At 38.7% G+C, this 19936-nt stretch overlaps 1 protein-coding gene across 6 annotated transcripts in view; it reads left to right on the top strand.

Moving 5' to 3' along the window:
• Nucleotides 1–14719, top strand: part of Csnk1a1 (casein kinase 1 alpha 1) — a 33209-nt gene extending 18490 nt beyond the window's left edge. For 2 of the 6 annotated variants that reach the window (XR_002476318.2, XR_002476317.2), the window contains 6 exons: nt 598–676; nt 1307–1381; nt 2737–2843; nt 4431–4579; nt 8746–9111; nt 9856–10267. Coding sequence is in view for 4 of the 6 variants with exons in the window: in XM_021633685.2 (XP_021489360.1) it covers nt 598–676; nt 1307–1381; nt 2737–2843; nt 4431–4579; nt 12099–12106 (418 nt within the window). In the remaining 2 variants the exon portion in view is untranslated. Of the gene's footprint in view, nt 1–597; nt 677–1306; nt 1382–2736; nt 2844–4430; nt 4585–8745; nt 9112–9855; nt 10268–12098 lie in introns of those variants that run through there. The other 4 variants (XM_021633685.2, XM_021633683.2, XM_021633684.2 and 1 more) reach the window with 3 other exon arrangements.
• The last annotated feature ends 5217 nt before the right edge of the window (nt 14720–19936 follow it).

Here is a 19936-nt window from a genome sequence, read left to right as displayed (position 1 = left end):
GGTGATTAGTGGACCACAATCTTTGTGTCTTCCTATTTTTGGACTTGAGGTTTGGTTTTTCCAGTCCCCTTCCTTCTATCTCTGGTTAGCTTTTTCTCCTTAAACAAAAACAATTTGGGTTGAGAACTAATTAAAGTGTATCAATAGAAATAGTGAATTTCTGAACACTCTGTGATTGCGTTCACTTTATGCGCTTTAAAGTATTACCTTTCCAAGAAAAATGATTCCTGTCGTTAAGTATATTCCTCTTAAAGGTACATGTGTATAAGTGTGTGTGTGTGTAACTTTGTTACTTAGTTCTTTTATTTGTTTCATTTCAGCACTTCTGGTCTTTAGAAGTTGTAAAACTGAGACTTATCTTTCTTTTCGTTTTTCATTATTTGCTAATATAGAGAGTTGTCTAGCTATATTGACAATTTTAAGGTTTATGGCAATCTTGTGAAAAAGTTATCTGTTTTGAACTTTTATTTAATTGTTTAATTTTGTAAGATACCAAATATTATCCTGGTTTATGAGCATTTCTTTTCTTTTGTGTACAGTACTTAGTTTTCATGTTTTCCCATAATCTGGTTCATAAAATAATATTCTCTTTTCTAGTCGCCGAGATGACATGGAATCTTTAGGATATGTTTTGATGTATTTTAATAGAACCAGTCTCCCATGGCAAGGGCTAAAAGTAAGTCAGACTCAAATTGCTCGGGGTTGTTTTGATCTTAGTTAAAGGAAAAATATGAGACAGGTGATCCCAGAATTTAGCGATAGTATGGGCCCAGTAGATTATGAGCAACCTAGGCAACAGAAGTAAGGAGCACTTCCTTACTTCTCAAAGCACTCAGGGAAGAGCGCTTTGAAAGGGGGGAGAAGAAAAGAAAGAGAAAACTACAGAAGGTGTCCTTTAAAGTATTTTCCAAACCTGAAGTTCGCCAGAGTTAATTTGCTTTTGCTTTTAATTTGGAGGAATAAAACTTAATTGTTTCAGTATGAAATTGTTAAAATCTAGTTTATTTGTGCCGGTATTCATAGGTGACCACTAGCCTTATTTAGGTGGAAACACGGGAGGGCTTTTGATGTTAAAGTGTGCAGTGAGTCAGTAGTATAGAGTTCAGTAGCAATTTTGAACCTTTAAAGGAGAACATAAAATGCTCAATTCTTCCATGAGTAGCTTTATCTAATATGAACTTGATTCTATGCGTTCTTTACTTGGCTGTCACATACTATATCTCTAGTTATATCTCTGTCTACTGAGCTCTACTGCTGCATTTCTTCTAAATAATAAGTCCATCTTTGCACTCTCGTTTTCTTACAGGCTGCTACAAAGAAACAAAAATATGAAAAGATTAGTGAAAAGAAGATGTCCACTCCTGTTGAGGTTTTGTGTAAGGTCAGTGTACATAATGGCTGTTTAAAAATAATTAATGTGATCCTGGTGTGTTGATACATACCTTTAATCTCAGCACCTGGGAGGCAGAGACAGTCCTGGTCTATGTACACAGTAAGTTCTATGCATCCAGAGCTAAAGTAGTAAGACTTTAGTAGTAGTAAATGTGGGCTGGAGAGGTTGCTCAGTGGTTAAGAAGTTTTGTTGTGCCAGGTGTGGTGTCACACTTGTGACTTAATCCCACCATTCTGGAATCAGAGTCAGGAGGTTGGGGTTATCCAGGACTGCCTGGGCTATGTAGAGAGATTCTATCTAAAACAAACAAACAAACAACAAAAATAATACTTGCAGCAGGGGATGCAAGTTGAGTTCTGGTAGATACGTTGGGTGGTTTATTAGCACTGGTAACTCCTGCTCCAGACACTTTTCTGGTTTGGCTTCTCTGGCCAGCAAGTACACATGAGGCAAGCAGAGTGCACATATATAAATAAGTAGAAATCTTTTTTAAATGAACCTTAATTTGTATGAAGGTCAGCAAGGTAAGGACCCCTGCCACCAAATATAGCCTGAGTTTGATCCCATAGACAAGTGGTGGAAGGGAAGAACCAACTCCTACAAGTTGTTCTCTGTTCTACATGTGAGAGCCGCATCATGCATGGGTATATCTATATCCAGACAGTGCATAGGAAGGAAGTACAAAGTTAATTTAATGTTAATGTTAATTTAAAAAAAAAAAAAATCTTACCTCACAAGAAAGACATCTGATCATAGGGAAGACATACCTACCCTAGTTATTTTCCTAGTGTGACAAAAAGTCAGTTGTCTTTGTATTGCCTACAGAGTAATTTCTGAATTGTTTAGGAACACAGCTCTATAGGAAAAGGTAGTTTCTATTGCTGCTCTGAAACACTGTGACCAAAAGCAACTTTGGGAAGAAGGGGTTTATTTCCTCTCTTATCCCTAAAGGAAGTCAACAGGAAGCTAGAATAACAAACTTAAGCAAAAGCCAAATGGAGGGCTTGCTCCCCAGGTGTGCCACCATTACCTGTGAGAAGGATATTCCAACATCAGTCATTAGTCAAGAAAATACTCCACCAGTTCCTTCCCAACTGAGTCTAGATTTTGTTAACAACCACAAAATAAGCTAACTAGCTAGGACAACAACAACATCTTGAATACTCTAAAATGAGATGGTGAGGTTACACTTAAATTTGTGAGAAAAGCAAGCATAGCTCTCTATGGGGTACTGAAACAACTTATTTATACATTTTGTTTTGCTTATATTTCAAAACTTTGATATTTCCCCCCCTAACTTGGAGTTTCTGTTTTTTGTTCTCTTTCAAATGTTGTATTGATAGGGGTTTCCTGCAGAATTTGCCATGTACTTAAATTACTGTCGTGGGCTGCGCTTTGAGGAAGCTCCGGATTACATGTATCTGAGGCAGCTATTCCGCATCCTTTTCAGGTCAGTGGCTGCAGAGGCTGAAAGATGACTTAGTGGTTAAAGAGGGCATTCTGCTCTCGCTGACAACTCAGATTTGGTTTCCACCACTCATGTTGGCCGCCACCTAACCAAACATAACTTTAGTGTCACAGAATCACATACCTTTGGCTTCCATAGGCACCTGCACTTCATATCCTAGGGATATCAGAAGCTATACCCATTAAGTCTCATCAGCATTACTGCTTAAACTAAGGAATGCTAAGAGTAGGAGAAATTGTCTTCCTTGGGGAAGAGAACACCAATTGTTTGTCTATTGCCTAGTGGTCAGACCTGAAAATATACATAGAAGAAGTTATACATGCTGAGCAGGGTATTCCCGGATGAGAGAGAGATAGGAGTATACCAATTCATAAGAAAAGGTCATGGACTGGGCACAGTGACACAGCCTGTAAACCCAGCACTCTGGGAGGCAGAGGCTGGCGGATCTCTGAGATTGAGGCCAGCCGGGTCTACAAAGCAATTCCAGGAGAGCCAAAGCTATACAGAGAAACCTGTCTCGGGAAAGGGGGAAACAAAAAAGGTCATGGATTTTTTTATTTTTTATTTTTTATTTTTATTTTTTTTAAGCAAGCACAAGTATATAGGTATGTTTGGAGGAGAGGAGGAAGGAAGAAATTATGTGATTATATTAATCTCAAAATAGGTTTTTAAAAGTAAATGATTTTTTAAATCTTTAAAAGTGTAAGTTCAATGGTACAGAACCCACCCTATTCAGTACCAAATAAAAAAAGCATTTAAAACTGAGCATGGTGGCATTCAGAACTTGGGAGGCAGAGCCAGGCAGATCTCTGACTTCCAAGACGGGGCTACACAGCAAAACTGGGGAGAAAAACAAAAAAGGAAAAGGCATTAAAATACAGAATCTTACAGTGGTATACCAGAACTCAAGCACTTAGGAGATAGAGGTTGGAGGATTGGGCATTCTCATCTTCTGTGCCATAGCTAGTTAAGACTGGACTTCAGAGTACTTATGACTCAGTTGTTTTGTTTTGCTTTTTAAGGCATGGTCTTACTGTGTAATCTGGCCTCAAACTCCTAGAAATGCACCTTCTGAGTTGCTGGGGTTAAAGACGTGTGCTACTATTCTATGTGCTTATTTGGAGAAATTTTAAAAGGCAGTTTCTATTTGAAGTTTTTTTGGTTTATTTGGGGTTTGTTTGTTTGTTTTGTTTTTATTAATGCATAAGACTAGAGTGGTTAGCATTTTCCCCTCAGTTTTGAAAACTGAGGAGTAGTTATTTACTGAGCAATTTTAAAGTTTTTTACAGGGAGAAAAATCCTAGAAGTTACTATGATTATTAGAAAATACTCTTAAAATAAAGAGATGCCCTGGGTCTAGGCACAGTGGTGCTTGCCTTTTAATCTCAGCACTCTGGAAAACAGGAAGGCAGATTTCTGAGCTTGAGGAGAGTGGTCTATAGAGAGAGTTCCAGACCATTGGAGCTACATAATAAAAGAAATGCTCTCCACTGTCTTAAAAAGTGAGTAGGATTACTTAGCTGAACAGCATTATTAAAAGATTAACATGACATTTGAATTCTTTTTCAGGACCCTGAACCACCAGTATGACTATACATTTGATTGGACAATGTTAAAGCAGAAAGCAGCACAGCAGGCAGCCTCTTCCAGTGGGCAGGGTCAGCAGGCCCAAACCCCCACAGGCAAGCAAACTGACAAAACCAAGAGTAACATGAAAGGTTAGTAGCCAAGAACCAAGTGACGTTACAAGGAAAAAATTAAATGCAAATTGGGTAATTCATTCCGTTCTAACAGTGTTAGATCAAGGAGGTGGTTTTAAAATACAAATAATTTGGCTTTGTATTAAAAAAAAAAAAAAAAAAGACGTCCTTGGAAAATTTGACTACTAACTTTAAACCCAAATGTCCTTTTTCATATATATGTATATGTATTTGTATATACATATATGTGTGTATATTATATCATTTTTCTTGGGATTTTGGGTCATTTTTAACAACTGCATCTTTTTTAACTCATTCATTAACCCTTTTCCAAAATAAACATTTGGTGTTGGGAATATGGTATTACCAATCAATCCAAAATCCTAGACCTAACACTTGTTGATTTTTTTTTTTTTCTTTTTTTAATAAAGAATCTGGTTAGCCGTGATATTTTGACTTACTTTCAGACTAACAGTGTTAAGATAAAATTTTTGTTTGCATGTTAATGCTTTAGCATTTAATGGGAAAATGTGACCATGATGTAATTTCAAGAGGTGAGTTTTGGCATTGCCTTCAGCATGTTGATCTTCTCAATTGCAGAGCACCTTGTTAACTACAAAGCTCAGCATAACTTCCAAAATCATAAATTCTCTCTCTGCTAATGAGCTATGACATCTTAATTTCAGAATGATTCTTAAGAGGAGTGCTTTATTTAAATGCTAAGAAACTTCAGGCACTAGAGATCAGTGTGGAACTGAAGCCTGCAGTTGGTCCTTGTCGATTGAAGATAACTGAGGCAAATGCCATTAAATTCTAGTCTGTATCTGTCTCTTTCTGGCACTTTCAGTGCTTCTGAGGAGTAGAACTGTTAAAGCACATCATTCCCTATTCTGGTGCCTTAGAGTTCAACTCCTATCTCCATTTTACTGTCTCCCTCTCTGGGGCTTACCTATTAAAACCTGCCTGCTTTGTGCACGTAGTGGGCAGGTAAGGTTTGGTTTTTGATTTCTGATTACTTAATTTCTGAAAGACTGCTCCAGTCTGAACATGGTTTTCAAATAAACTTAAAAAGAGATTCCATGGCTGGGTCTGGTGGTATGTGCCTTTAGTCCCAGCACTTGGGAAGCACAGGCAGGCAGATGTCTTGAGTTTGAGGCCAGCCTGGTCTACAAAGCTAGTTCCAGGATAGCTAGTGCTACATAAAACTGTGTTTTGTTTTTGGGGGGTTTTGTTTTGTTTTGTTTTTTAAGGAAGAAAGAAAGTCTTCTATTATCTGAGGAACATTGAAGAAATAAACTGAGCTGATGTCATCCTGATCCCAGCAGCTGTCATTAAAGTTGAGGGGCTTCCTTTCTATGTCTGTGTATGTGGGAAGGGCTGAGTTGAAGATTAGTGCAGGTGGGGGTTTGATGATCAGGCCAACACTACAGAGCATAGCAGTGTGTTGAGGCTGCTCAGCCTCTGCGCCTCAGTTTGGACTTTGATGCTTCCCTCAAAGTTCCTTAATACACTAAGAAAGCTTGTGTTGAAGTGGGTAGCAAGTATTAGTGAGAGTTGGTTTCATTTTTGAGGGTGAAAGCAAGTAGAGTCTCTTAACTAAGTTAGTAAGCTTGACAGCCATAATATACTTGTCCTTTTTTGCATGAAATGAAGCCCTGTTTTTGATTCCCCTAAAGCTGGCTGGGATAATAGGATCATCACAAATTGTAGCTTGAAATCTTATCTGGCCTAGAACATTTTTCTTCAGGCATTCAGCAGACTTCAGAAAGAAGTATCTTAATTTTAACCTAGTTTTATTGTTCCAATTTACTGTGTGTTTCTTAATCAATAAACAAGCAGAATTTTTGTCCTGCTTTATCCAGGTATTAAAGACGAGAAGTTGGATCCACTGAGTTAGTATGTTTCCTTGAAAAAGAAAAGTGATTAAACTAAAGTTTAAGCCTTCTTCCTGTATCGTAACTTTTTCATGAAAGTAACTTGAAATCTTAAAACAGATAAAAACACAGTGGTCGTGCAGATTATTACAAATACATGGACTTGTAATGTTAGACTTTTCAATAAGCAAATGCATTACTATTGACTGTTTTCAAAGGTACATTTCTAAGTCCAGTAAACACTGATAGTCTCAGCTACTGAGACTCCTGCCTGGTTTGGACAATAGAGTCTCAGCCTGTTGCCCAGCTTGAGCAATAGAGTTTCCTCTCGCCGGGTAGTTGAGTGGAATTTGGTACCAAGAGATATATTTTGATCATTAGCAAAATAGTGCTTGATAACGTGTCATTCTGGGGCAAGAAAGATAAGCTAAGTTGGTGTTTGCCCTCTAAGAATTGGGTCCTGAGTTCAATCCCTAGAACCTAACATTTTGAAAGCCGGCAAGCTAGGACAGCCAAAGCTACACTGTCATTAACAAAGAAAAAACACTAAAACAGAAGAAAAGACCAGCAAGGGCTGAGCCTGGTGTGACACATGACCTGAATACCAGCAAGCAGATCTCTGAGTTTAAGGCCAACCAAGATAACATAGTAAAACTGAGACCCATCTCAAAACAACAAAGCTAGCAAACTGTAATGATGTATGTCCAGCCCTGCCTAGCAGAGTGGAGATAGGCAAAGCTTTGGGTCTTGCTGGCCATCCTGATTAAGCCTAAGCAATGAGCTCCAGGTCCCCAATGAAAGACCCTGACTCCAAGAAGTGAAAAGCATTAGAGGAGCAACCATAAGGATTGTTCAAACCATACATACACACAGATGCACAAAAGCCAGGCCACTGTGCAGAATATAACAGGGGACTTTTTGAACTTTTAGACTTCTTAAACATCTGTCAAACAATGGCGTATAATCAAAAAGCTGTCTGTGTACATATACCTAAGGGTAGCATAACATAAGCATGAGGAGCCTAGTCTTTAGACCCTCTGTCTCTCACATTATGTAGGTTATTGATTACATGAAATACGGTGCATTAAACTGTAGGTTCAGTTTTTGTATTAGGACTTTCAATTTCATGGAATCTTACAATAATGGTAACGCCATTATCTCTCTGCTCAAAAGAAAGTGGCTGGGGGTGGTGGCACGTGCCTATAATCCGAATGGATGTCGTTTTTGAGTTTGAGAAGTGCCAGGGCTACATAGGAGGACTGTCTTCAAGACAAAAAGATGTAAAGGTGCTTCCTATAGATATACATTCTAACTTTTTGTTGTTGTTGTTGTTATAATCTCAGAAGCTTCCATGTAAGTGAATTCCGTTTCAAAAATCTTCAGCAAGCAACATTTACTGATTTGGGCGGGAGGAGGGGGAGATGTTTTGGTTTGGTTTCAGGTTTTTTGTTTTGTTTTTGTTTTAATGTACATTTCTTTCATAGATTACAGAAAGATCTGGTCACACAGTAAGAGTGTTCAAGGATTCTTCCAAATCTTGCTTGTTTAGTTTTTATGTGCTTGTTATGTAATAGGTGGGTTTCTGCTCTGATAATTTTCTTCTACGCCTTTTAATTGCTGCATTCCAGAGCCAGTCAACACTAAGAGACAAGGGTGTTTTTTGTTGTTGTTATTTTTGTTTTTGTTTTTGTTTTGTGTGTGTGTGTGTGTGTCTCAGATTTTTTTTCCCCCAATGCTGAAGTGCTCCAATATTTTAATTTTTTTGCTTTTATTCATGTAAGGGGGTGGCAGTTCACTCTGAGCTGTTAGCAATCCAATTTACTTGGTGTTCTTCAACTGTATGTGATTATTAGAAAGGTGCTTATTTGTGACATAGAAAGAGCAAAGACAAAAAGACAAATTTTTTTAAAGCCTTTAAATTCAGTTAATTCTAATGTACCTACAAGTAGTTGAGATGATTGAATGACAAATTTGAGGGCAGCCTGAGTTCCCTTGTGAGATCTCTTCTCAGAAGCACACATACATACAGATGAAGTTTAAGCTCACTGTTTCTTGGACAAGGTGGGAGAGAATTTTAGCTAGATCCTCATGGGATTCTACTATCCTACTGTCTTTAACTGCTCACTGTTGCAGACATAAGTATTAATCTACTTTATTACAATATAAATGATTGTGAAGATTATGTTGGCCATCAAAGATTTGAAGTGTCTTTCCCTCACATTACCCATTATCAGTGGTTCCCCAGCAGAGGGATTCACCTCCTATTTACATGTAGCTTTAACCTTTTCTGGCTTCACCAACTGCTGCCAGGAACACAGCTGATAATTCAGCAACTTAACCAAAACACAGAAGGGAAGACCTTGAAGTATCTGGAAAGACTGATCTACTATGAATACATTCAGTCTAAAGAAGACCAGGGAACTCAATCTTCTTGCTGAAGTCTGGGGCTTTCATCAGCTTTGTTCATTGTGGATAGTAAAGCTGGAGAGAATAAAACAGTCCAAGAATAAATGAAGGTGAAAATACAAGAGATATCTCCAAGGTTTGTTGGACCTATTAACTGTCAGCATGTCCACTTCTATGGATGATGACCTTCAGAAGACCTAACAGCGTTCCCGAACCTCAATGCTGTAGTATGCCCACCATCTGCCATTGGGATGGATCCATTCCTAACAGGTATTTTAAGCTTAACAACTATAGAAACCTGTTAGAAAATGAAATCTGAGAAGACACTAATTCAGATTGTTAACCTGTTGGTACAATTCAAGGATAATTTGAGCCTGTTAACACATAAATTGCCAGTTGATGATTAAGAAATGCTTTCATCTTTCACAGTTTTAGTTTGTAGAGAAGAGTTAATAGGATAGTTGGGTTGTTGGTTTTGGTAGGCTGCTGTGAGCTTATACATACTGGCAGCTTAATTCAAAATTCACCTGCTTTAACTTTGTATAACCAGAAGCCCATATAAGACTGTTGTAGGAAAAGTTAGTTAATATAAGTGACATTGTATAGTGATTATTGAATTGAATATAACTTCAGTTTTGTTCTTATACTGTGGAAGGAGCCTAAATTTCAAACACCCTCCACGAATGTATAAACCTTATAGCCGCTTGGTGGCCCTTATTTATAATCCGATAAATACAGAGGTATGTAGAGAGGCAGGATAAACTGTCTCAAAACATCATAACTATTTTAAGTGGATTCTGGTTCTATCTTTTTACAAATTGGACATGTTTGAAATTCATGAATAAAAGATACACTTCTTATAGATTGCGTTTTAAGGGCTAAAGTATGGTTGTTACATAAAAATAAACAGTTTTCTGTTTGAATACTTGAGAGGAAACTTAAATGTAGCATAATTCCTGGATCCACACTAATCCTCTAGCTTTGGTAATGTTCTTCATTTTCCCCCTCCCGTAGGAACAAGACATGTTCATCATTGATTTTAACTGAGGTTACAGTGAAGATGTACTCTAGAACCAGAGGTGCCACCCAGACTGCAAGATTTTAAAATCAAACAAAAGACTAAAAGACAGTGAAGAGAGTGCTTGTTAGGAGTTGAAGATTGAATGTTGGAGGCCTGCTAAAATGTTTTTCCTTGAGTCCCACCAACGGACAGCTCGTTGAGGAGATGCGGCCTGGGTAGAACATCCACCATTGGCCTGTGTAGCTGAAGAACTTCATCTGCATTTGACTCCTGCAAGGGATATTGTTAGGCTGACCTTCGACCAGTCCCTAAAACAGCTGTAACCATAGCCTGACCTAGCAGCTCCATGCAGATAGACCTCTGACCTAGAGCTTCCCTTTATTAAAGAAACCAAGTTGTCTTTTATTTTGGCTTTTAGTTTGTAGTGACTGGTTTTCTACTTCAAATCTGCTTGTGTGGAGGGATATTCAATGTAACAATCAAATTACTAAAATATAATTAACATTACAGTAAATTATTATAAAGGGGGGAATACTAGTTTTAGCTGGGAAATCATATTTGGTTTTGCAATGTTTATGAATAACTTCGGTACTTAAAGCCAAATCCTGATGGGGTAAAGGTCATTTCTGTTTAGCTAGTTCGTAGTCTTAGTGGTCAGATTTATAGATGTAATTTAGGTTAGGTTCGCTAGATAACCTTTTAAAGTATGTCTTACTGTGGCTGGGGAGCTGGCCCTATGGATAAAACACTTAGTACAGACCAGGGACCAGAATGTCCAGAACCCCTAAGAATGGATGGTTATATAGCGCACCTGTAATCATAGCACGTGGAAGGCAGAGACAGGATCCCAGAGCAAGCCTGTTAAGTTGTGGGCTCCAGGTTCAATGAAAGACCCTGCATTGAAATAAGTAAGGTGGTGAGCCATTGGGAAGGACCTAATTTCAACCTCTTGAATGCATAGGTGTGTGCTACACATGTACATGTACTGACACACGGGTCTATGATGGTTGTAAGTTTACCAGTGCTATTTCATAACCTAAAAATGTTTTCTTTCTGTGAGCTTAGGATTATGAAATTATTGTTTGTTATATACCTGTTCGTTCTTAGGAGACACTTTGGGAAGGGGGAGTAAAACACATCTTTGCACTTAAAAGTTTAGCACTCTGTATTTACAAAATACACAAGGGTGGCTGGTTTTCCTCCCAGATGAAAAGCTAGTTAACTGGTGAATTAAAAAAAAAAAAGATGATTATAAATGCTTAATAATGTCTTTCTAGTTTTATTCTTAAAAGACATTTGTTTTAAAAGTAGCAGAATTTTACGTATTGCACAAAGCCCAAAGAAAATACTCTACCAGTGTTTGAAGAGAAAAAAGGAATGATTTATTACTGACAAAAGCATGGGTTTTTTGTTTGTGTGTTTGTTTGTTTGTTTGGGTTTTTTAGTGGTGGTGGTTTGTTTTTTGTCTTTGCTAAAGAGGTTTAAAAATAGAAGGTAGTTAGGTCATCTCAGGTGTTCAGAAGGGAATAGACAAAATGGCTGTTGGGTGTGTTTATTCAGTCTCAAGCCAAAAAGGGCCAGCCTTTCTAAAGATCGTTAGTACTAGCAGCTTTATGAAGAAGCCCCTGTGACCTAGCAGGAACTGTACAGCAGGACAGCACAAGAAATACATAAAGCACTTTAGTTTGCAGATCAGTGATGTTACATGATCTATTTAGTGCAACGTTGGAAGTAAAGAAGTGTAAAGATTAATGTAAAAGTTTTTGTCTAGAAATTGTATTTAGATCTAGGCTTTAAATGAATTCACTAAAGCTTATGTAATCTCTATCAGAAATTATATACACAGAAATTCATGCTTCTGATCTAGTTAGAATAGAATCGTTCTCTTGTTGCTGCAGTAATATCATCTGTTTTTCATTTGCTTGTTGGGTTTTTGAAATACAGTGTGTCCTGGGTACCAAAGGTGAGGAACTGGGCATCCTCATTTGAATCTAGCAACTCAACTTGGGATTGGTTGCTGAGGCTTTAATTGACGGCAGACTTATTCCTGGGTCGTTCAGGATGAAGGGAAATGGCTTTATTTAGAGATGCATATATTCTGTTTTGAAATTTAGGTAGCTGATGTTTTAGATAAAAACAGCAGCCACTAAAAAGTGATTATGTATCTAATTTGGGAGTACTTGTAAAATTCCTTAAAACTTGTAACATCTTTTTTCTGTTTGAATTTTTTTAATAGGTTTCTAAGCATGAATTGAGGAAGAGAAGCAGCAGAGCAGATGATTGGAGCAGCATTTGTTTCTCCCTAAATCTAGACATTTTAGTTCATATGTACACTAGCCAGTGGTTGTGGACAACCATTTACTTGGTGTAAAGAACTTAATTTCAGTATAAACTGGCTCTGGACAGCATTGCTGATGCGGATCCTGAGCTGTAGCCGCTGTAATTGTGAATATTAACTGAGGTAGTGAAACATGGTGTCTGGTTTTCTATTGCATTTTTTTTTTTCAAGTGGAAAAGTTACCTAAATGGTTGACACACGAATTGGTGGAGAAATTGTGCATATGCCAATTTTTTGTTAAAACCTTTTATTTGAACTATACTGCTTTGAGATCTTGTTTCAGAAGAACGGCATGAACAGTCTTCGGCCACAGTTGTGATGGTTGTAAATGTTCACAATTGTGTGTTCTTAGGGTTTTCCATCCCTGGGGTTTGCAAGTTGTTAACTTAAAACATTCTTTAAATGGCTGGCTTCTTGTTTGCAAGCCAGCTGATATGGTAGCAACCAAAGATTCCAGTGTTTGAGCATTTGAAAGACTCTGCCTGCTTACCTGTGCTAGAAATAACAGCATCTAAAGTGAAGACGTAAGAAAAAAAAAACATAGCGACTACTAGATTATCCTTAGGACTCTGCATTAACTCTATAATGTTCTTGCTATTAAAAAGCATATTTGTCACGGAAATTTAGTTACCGTCTTACAGCTGAACATGTATGTGTGTTGCTTAGATAAATGTAATCACTGTAAACATCTATATGATCTGGGATTTGTTTTTATTTTGAAATGGGAGCTTTTTGTTTACAAGTTCATTAAAAACTAAAAACTGTTTCTGTAAGGAAGTGAAATTTTTTTAAACAACAAAATGCCTTGCTGACTCACTATGAAGTGTATCTCCCCAATTTTTTGTTTTGTTTTATATTTTGAGACAGAGTCTCATATTGTAGCTCTAGCTGGCCTGGAACTCCCTGTATAGACCAGGCTGGCCTAGAACTCTCAGAGATACTTCTGCCTCTTCCTCCCTAAATGCTGGGACTGAAAACATGAGCCTTCGCACCCGGCTTGCCCTGATTTTTTGATAAGACTACTTCAAGCCATTTGTTATGATATTCCTTTGCTGAAAAATTTTTTTGACCTGAAGAGAAAGGCATTCTTTCACTTTTTGTTTATAACTTGCAGGCACAAACCCCGTACTGCAGCTGCCAGAACTTTGGCATTGACTCCTGCTGCCCCCTGCTAGCAGATGGACTGATTCTGAACAAGAGTGAAAGTGTTAAAGGGTTTAACTAGATTATAATTTTTCTTTCTAAAATCCTTGTGAAATGGCTGAGAGAGTGTCATACCGTGTGAAGCTAATGATTGTTGACTATCTAGCCACACTTCTGTAGGTACCTGTGCACACTTCCAGTCTTTCTTGGACGCTCTCGTTTCTTTAGGTTTTTATTTGGTTTTGGTTGTTTTTTTTTTTTTTTCTCTGATCCAAGAGAAGGGAAAACTTACTGACAAGAATTCTTTAAATGGTGTAATTTATTAATTTACAGCATGTGAGGATGAATTAAAAGAACATTTTTCTGAAAATGCTGCCAGGAGCCTATTGTGCAACTGTAGGTATTTTGTAAAATAATCTTGAAGTGTAAATTGATATGTGTTTGGTAAGATTGTGTCCGAATTAGTTTCTTGTGGTTTTTTTTTTTTTTCTTTTTCTTTTTTTTTTTTAACAGCAATAATTAACCCAGTGATTGCCACATTCTGACGCCTGAAATGTATTGGTACCATAAAGCTGAAACAGTCTTAAGAGGTGGATCTGATGATGTGGCAGCTGCATGTTTCTTTTCTAACCATGCTTCTTGGTTAAGATGTTTCTTAACTAATAAACCCTTTGATACTTTTAGCCAGGAATCAGTCTCATCAAGCTACTTTTTTTTTTTTTTTTTTTTTTTTTAAGTATAGTTTGTGTAAGATAAAACAGTTCAACTTTGGTAATAACTCCAAGTTGAACTCTCTCTCTAGCAAGATATTTTTCAGTGCTTTTATTTACTATGCACTTAGACTATGCACTTTTTCTGAAATATTTTTGTAACACTTTTTTGTATTTTTGCCATTTGAAAGGGTTGTGGTGTCATTGGTCTGTAATTAAGTTGCAGGTTTAAAACTGCTGTTAGCTTTGTGAATCAGAATATAGAAATGTTTTTGTCCTGGTATACTGTCATTCCATCTGCAGCTGGAGCTGGAATCCCATTGATCGTCTAGCTGCCATTCATTTTCTTCACAGTTCACAAAGAAGAGTGAAATTCAGTGAATGCTGTTACTAATCCTGTCTGGAAATGAATCTCATTTCACCAAATTAATTATGTTTTTCCACTAAAATGATGGTATATGTTGAAGACACATCACTTTGAAATTGGAAGACCTCACCACTAAAGGCTCCACAGTGGCTGACTCAGCTGAACTCTAGGTTACCACTCTTTTCTTTGTTCACCCGTTGGGTGATGCAGCTTTTTTAAATGTTGGGAGATGGCCATTCTAACTACTGTTGAATGTCTGTTTTGGGAAGGTATAAAAAGAAAATAAAAAAAAGAATATATATGAAGGGGAGGCTGGTTGTCTCCCCGCATGGTTGTGCATATGCTCTTATGAACCACAAGCGGACATAGAAGGCTTGCCTTTGCTGTGACTTCCTCCCTGCTTTCAGTCCCTGTCGTACTGTAAATATTTTCAGAGTGCACTGTAACACAAGGTGAATTGTTATAAATCATGAACTACAAGAGATGGTGTAGTCTAAGCCAGCAGGCTGCTTTCCTGGAAATTGCTGGGATAATAAAGAATAGTTTATTGTAATTCAACTAGAATGAGCGGTGAGGATTGCAAAAAGGGCCATTCTTAACACATCGTTAACTGAAGATTCTTGCAACGTCACTGTAAATGTGCTAAAAGTGGGCTTGGGTTTTGTGTTTTGTATTTTTGTCTTACTGAGCTAAACTGGTTTGTAAGATGATGACCAGGATGTGAGGATATCTGTATCACGTAGCAGAAATCAGAAACTTAATCCAGATGTACTGTCGCGTGTGTAGTATTGGGAAGTGAGAGGTATCCAGGGCCCATTACACTACATTCCCAGCTTCCGTTGTTACTTTAAGGTGGCACTGATATTGTGTTGCTGTTAGAGCATATTGGGACCCAGTCATTGAGGCACATCAGTAGTATCCAAATATTTTAAATGACTTTCTCCTTACCTGTTTGGGATAATGTCAAATGTAGTTAGTACATGTTTTGGTGGGTTTGTTGGTCGGGATTGTTAGCTGCAACTAGGCATGGGCCCTTGAGTCTTCTGCTTGCCAGGCAAGCATTCTACCACTAACCCATTTACTGTGTACTTCTGAATCAGCCAAAGACCAAATAGAAATTGTACATTTCAGAGTACCGAGAAGAAAAGTGATGAAAATCAACAGAAAAAGAACCTTTGGACCATCCTTTGGGGGCCAGAAAAGAGATCTCAAAATGTGCATCTGTTGAAACACGGGGCCTACTTGGATGGTTCAGAATGGCAGTGTCTGTGCCAATTCATATTGCTGATGCTGATTCTTTAAGTAAAAATCAATGGGAGAAAGTTCTTTTTTAGATGTCAACAAATAAAAAGGTGTGCAGGAGAGGTTACAAGTTCCAGACAAGCCTTGTTGGTTGGTGGGGCTGAGAGGAAAAGATCCATCTTGCAAACTAGGGTTTTAGGTAGTTGTGTCATTTTTAATCCTCGTCAGTGAGATGAAAGAAAAGTGGGACTGCCCATCCAAACCCCCCTGCTTTCCATAAAGCCTTGTGTCTTTCATGTGACAGTACTGAAGCGTGGTGTTGAGAGAAATGGTGTTTTTGTTTTCTTGGAACTCACTCAAGACCAGGCTGGCTTTGAACTCAGATCCATCTGTCTTTACCTCCCAAGAGCTGGAATTAACGAAGTGTGGTTTGGGTTTTCCCTGCTGGGTCTTGACCTCTTGGCCTTGAGAATCCTTCCCTGCTATACAAAACATATACTGTATTAGATTGACGTGTCTACTATATCTGGGTTTTGATGCAGACAAGGTCTCCACTTGACCAACACTGAAGCCATTGACACCAGCTTTTTACATAGGTGCTGGGGAGATGCATTTGTAAAAGGTTTGCGTTAACATGGGTTTCTAAGATTTGTCTGCACTTCATTAGATGCTGTTTGCTTGTTCTTGAGTCATGAGTGGACTCTTGAACACAGAAGTCACTCATTGAAATGAATAGAACATGGAGTTGAAGCTGAAGGCCTTGAGGTTAAAAAAAAAAGATCTCAAGTTGCACTAATACTGAGGTCTTTCGTTGTGTAATGAAGGATGGTGTTGAACTCCAGGTTCTTACCCTGTGCTAGAATGAGCCTGTGTCACCTATGAGCACCAGACCCACAAGAGATGTGTTCAAGTTTGTATGAGTGTATGTGTGTGCAAGTGCAGACAGGGTTTCTTTGTGTAGCCCTGGCTGTCCTGGACCTCAAGAGCCGCCTTCCCCTTTAATCCCAAATGCTGGGATTAAAGGCATGTACCACTTTCCCTGTTTGCCTTTTATGAATATACTGAACCATGTTTGTTCCTTCTGTGTCTTACTAATGAAACTAAAAAGTAGACAGGTGCTCAAGATGACCTGTCACAACTACAAACCAACTTTTGTCAAGACAGTCTCACTATGTAGAAAAGACTGGCCTTGAACTCACCGGGATCCAATGAGATTAAAGGCACTGCACGATCACATGGTACCTCTTAAATTTCTTAGTAGCATCATTAAGTCACAGTGGTTTCACTACAACTTACTCCTTCAGCAAAACTTAATCTTGTTATCAGTGGTAAACTCCCCTTGGGTGTTTGTAGTGAAAGAAAATAAAAAGTCAGCCAGCAACTTCATTTAAAAAAGCAATTAGGATTTCTTTTGTTGTTGTTTGCTTGCTTGCTTTTTTATTGTTTGAGACAGGGTTTCTCTGCATAGCACTGGCTGTTTTGGAGCTCGCTCTCTAGGCCAGGCTGACCACGAATTCAGAGCTTTGCCTGCCTATGCCTCCTTCCTGAGTGCATTCATTAAAGGTACCACCCAGTTAGAATTTTTAAAATCAATTTAATACTATTGGCAAGTTAGTGTTGGGTAGATTTAAGATACAGTTCTTGTCTAATGGTCAGGAATATAATGTGGATTCTGTTACATGAAATTGAGTTGTTATTTTTCCTTGTGAATAGAAATAATTATGCAATTAGAACATTTCCATGCCCAGGTATATATTAGTTGATCTGTATATATAAAGTAGTGTATAAACTATATGACAGTGGATTTCATTATGACATTTCATACAAATACATATTTTGATCATGGACAACCTATTATTCATATTTTTCCCATATTCCCAAACAGTCCACTTTCATGATCCTTTGTGTCTGTGACCCAATTACTTAATTAGCGTATTTCCAGGCAACTTCCCAGTGTCTGCAGCACTGGAGCAAAGCTTCCCAGCAGCAAGTAACTGCCTAGATCCATGGCTCTCAACCTGGGCATTGTGGGGTTGTGACCCTTTCTTGGGCCTCCAGGAGTCACCTATTTAGGGATCCTCTACCCAACTCTATGCAGGTCTACCCACATCTGTGATTTGTTGAGCTCTTAGCCCCGAAGGCAACTTTGAGCCTTTCAGGATTACCCATCTAGCTTGTCATTTCCTTCCCCAGTCACAATGAGAAAGAACAGTTGTCCTTCTGCCCAGCGCAGAGCTAACCCCACAGTAGGGGTTCTGCATGTGATTGAGAACTTGTCTTCCTACTTTTGTTAGGGTACAAGTACTTAGAGTGTGACCTTAGTGAGTCTTAAAATAGATGATCATGGTAAACTGGCATCTTTGAAGGTGTCTCTCAGAAGTCTGATCAGGTTGGGCCCAGCAGCTATGAGCCAAATACTGATGTGGAGGATCTAAATTCAGTTTCAGCACCAATGATAGACTGCTCACAACAGCATTAATCTCAGCTTTGGAGGGTCTGATGTCTTTTGGGGCAACTGCACTTAATGTATGCCCATGTATGCACTTGGGAATAAATAGTCCAGGACACTGTCAACAAGTCATGAAGACATGACAGTGTAATGGGTATTCTGGAGCCTTCAAGTACAAGGAAGGAGGAGCAGGAGGAGTGGACCTGTCTTTCCAGTCTCTCCTCCCAAGTCCCTCCTTTGTTAGTTTCTCCTCACCCTACCCCCAAAGGTAAGCAAAAGTTAGGGTTGGGATGGGAAGTGAAACCCAAGGTTCCCCACGGAGGGCACCCCATCAAAGCTTTGAAGATTGACTATTTATACAGTATTCTGCCTACATCTCACGACAGATGGTTCTGAGCCACCATGTGGTTGCTGTGAATTGAACTCAGGACCTCTAGGAAGAACAGCCAGTACTCTTAACCTCTGAGCCATCTCTCCAGCCCATGCAGGAAATTTAAACCTTGCTTCCTTCTCCTCACAAGCTCCTTAGGTCACATGCACACATGGGCCAGAAGATATGCATGGTAACCAAGTGTGTATGTTGTCTGAAAGGCTAGGAAAGGGGCCCCAGCTGCATGGTGCTTCAGCTGGCAGTGCCCGTAAGGTCCACATCAAAGCAACTCTCATGGGTTGTGAATTTGCCCTTCGGTTTATGACTCTGGTCTCTGTCTGTGGCAGTGGTTCTCAGCCTGTGGTTGCAAACTCCAAAGGGGTCCACCAAGTTAGCCTAAGACCACCAGAAAATGAATACTCTGTGATGGTCTTAGGAAATGAGATACCACTCTTCTTAACCCTCTCCAATCAGGTCTGCCTGCATGTAGACATACCCACTGACTACTGGGCCTGATGACATCATTGGACCAACCCCATACTACACCCTAAACATCAATACAGGTGTATATAACAGTGCAATAATGTACTTAAATGGACCAGTCACACATGTAGAAGGCAGCTACTGTGTTGAAAGTAGCAGTATGGAGGTAAAACAAATTATAATTACTGGGTAAGTGTAAAATCATCAGCTACTACAAAAAAATACATCTGTACCATGGGAACTTAATCTGGATGCTGAGCAATCTTTTTATATCCAGCTGTAAGTAGTGTGAATGCTGCCTCCCTGTGATAATAAACAGGTTTGTTTAAAAAAAAAAAAAAAACTAGTTAAAAAATTAGTCTCCTATGAAACTAACTATTGACTAAACTGTGCCATGTATTCTCTTTTGTATTTTTTGTTGGGGGGGGGGCTTCTGTTGTATTTTGGTTTTTTGAGAAATGTTTTTCTTCTGTGTAGCTTTGGCTGTCCTGTAATTCACTCTATAGACCAGGCTAGCCTGGGACTCACCGAGATCTGCCTGCCTCTGCCTCCAGAGTGCTGGGATTAAGGATGTGCCCCACTGCCACCACCACCCGGCTAATCATTTGTATTATTAAAGCTGTTGTTATATGTTCTTTTTATTAGAAAACCATCCCATGACAATGGATTGTATAGAGAAGAACAGCAAGAAAAGGTGAGCCAGGCGTGGTGACTCACACCTTTAATCCCAGCACTCAAGAGGCAGAGGCAGGTAGATAGATCTCTGTTAGTTTGAGGTCAGCCTGGTCTACAAAGAATTCCAGGACAGAGAATCCCTGTCTTGGAAAGAAAAGAAAAAGGAAGGAAAATGTAGCGAGGATGTAATGCATATGTATTACAGCAGGAAGTGAGAAGCTGTAATATTTGTTGTGAAGTTCTATCAGCCAAATATAAGTCGCTGAACAAGCTAAATTGCCATTTTGATAGCAAGCA

This window comes from Meriones unguiculatus, chromosome 2 (genome assembly GCF_030254825.1).
Source record: "Meriones unguiculatus strain TT.TT164.6M chromosome 2, Bangor_MerUng_6.1, whole genome shotgun sequence".
Taxonomy (NCBI): domain Eukaryota; kingdom Metazoa; phylum Chordata; class Mammalia; order Rodentia; family Muridae; genus Meriones; species Meriones unguiculatus.
The sequence above is the reverse complement of the archived record's forward strand: the minus strand, read 5'-3'. Positions and strand labels throughout refer to the sequence as shown.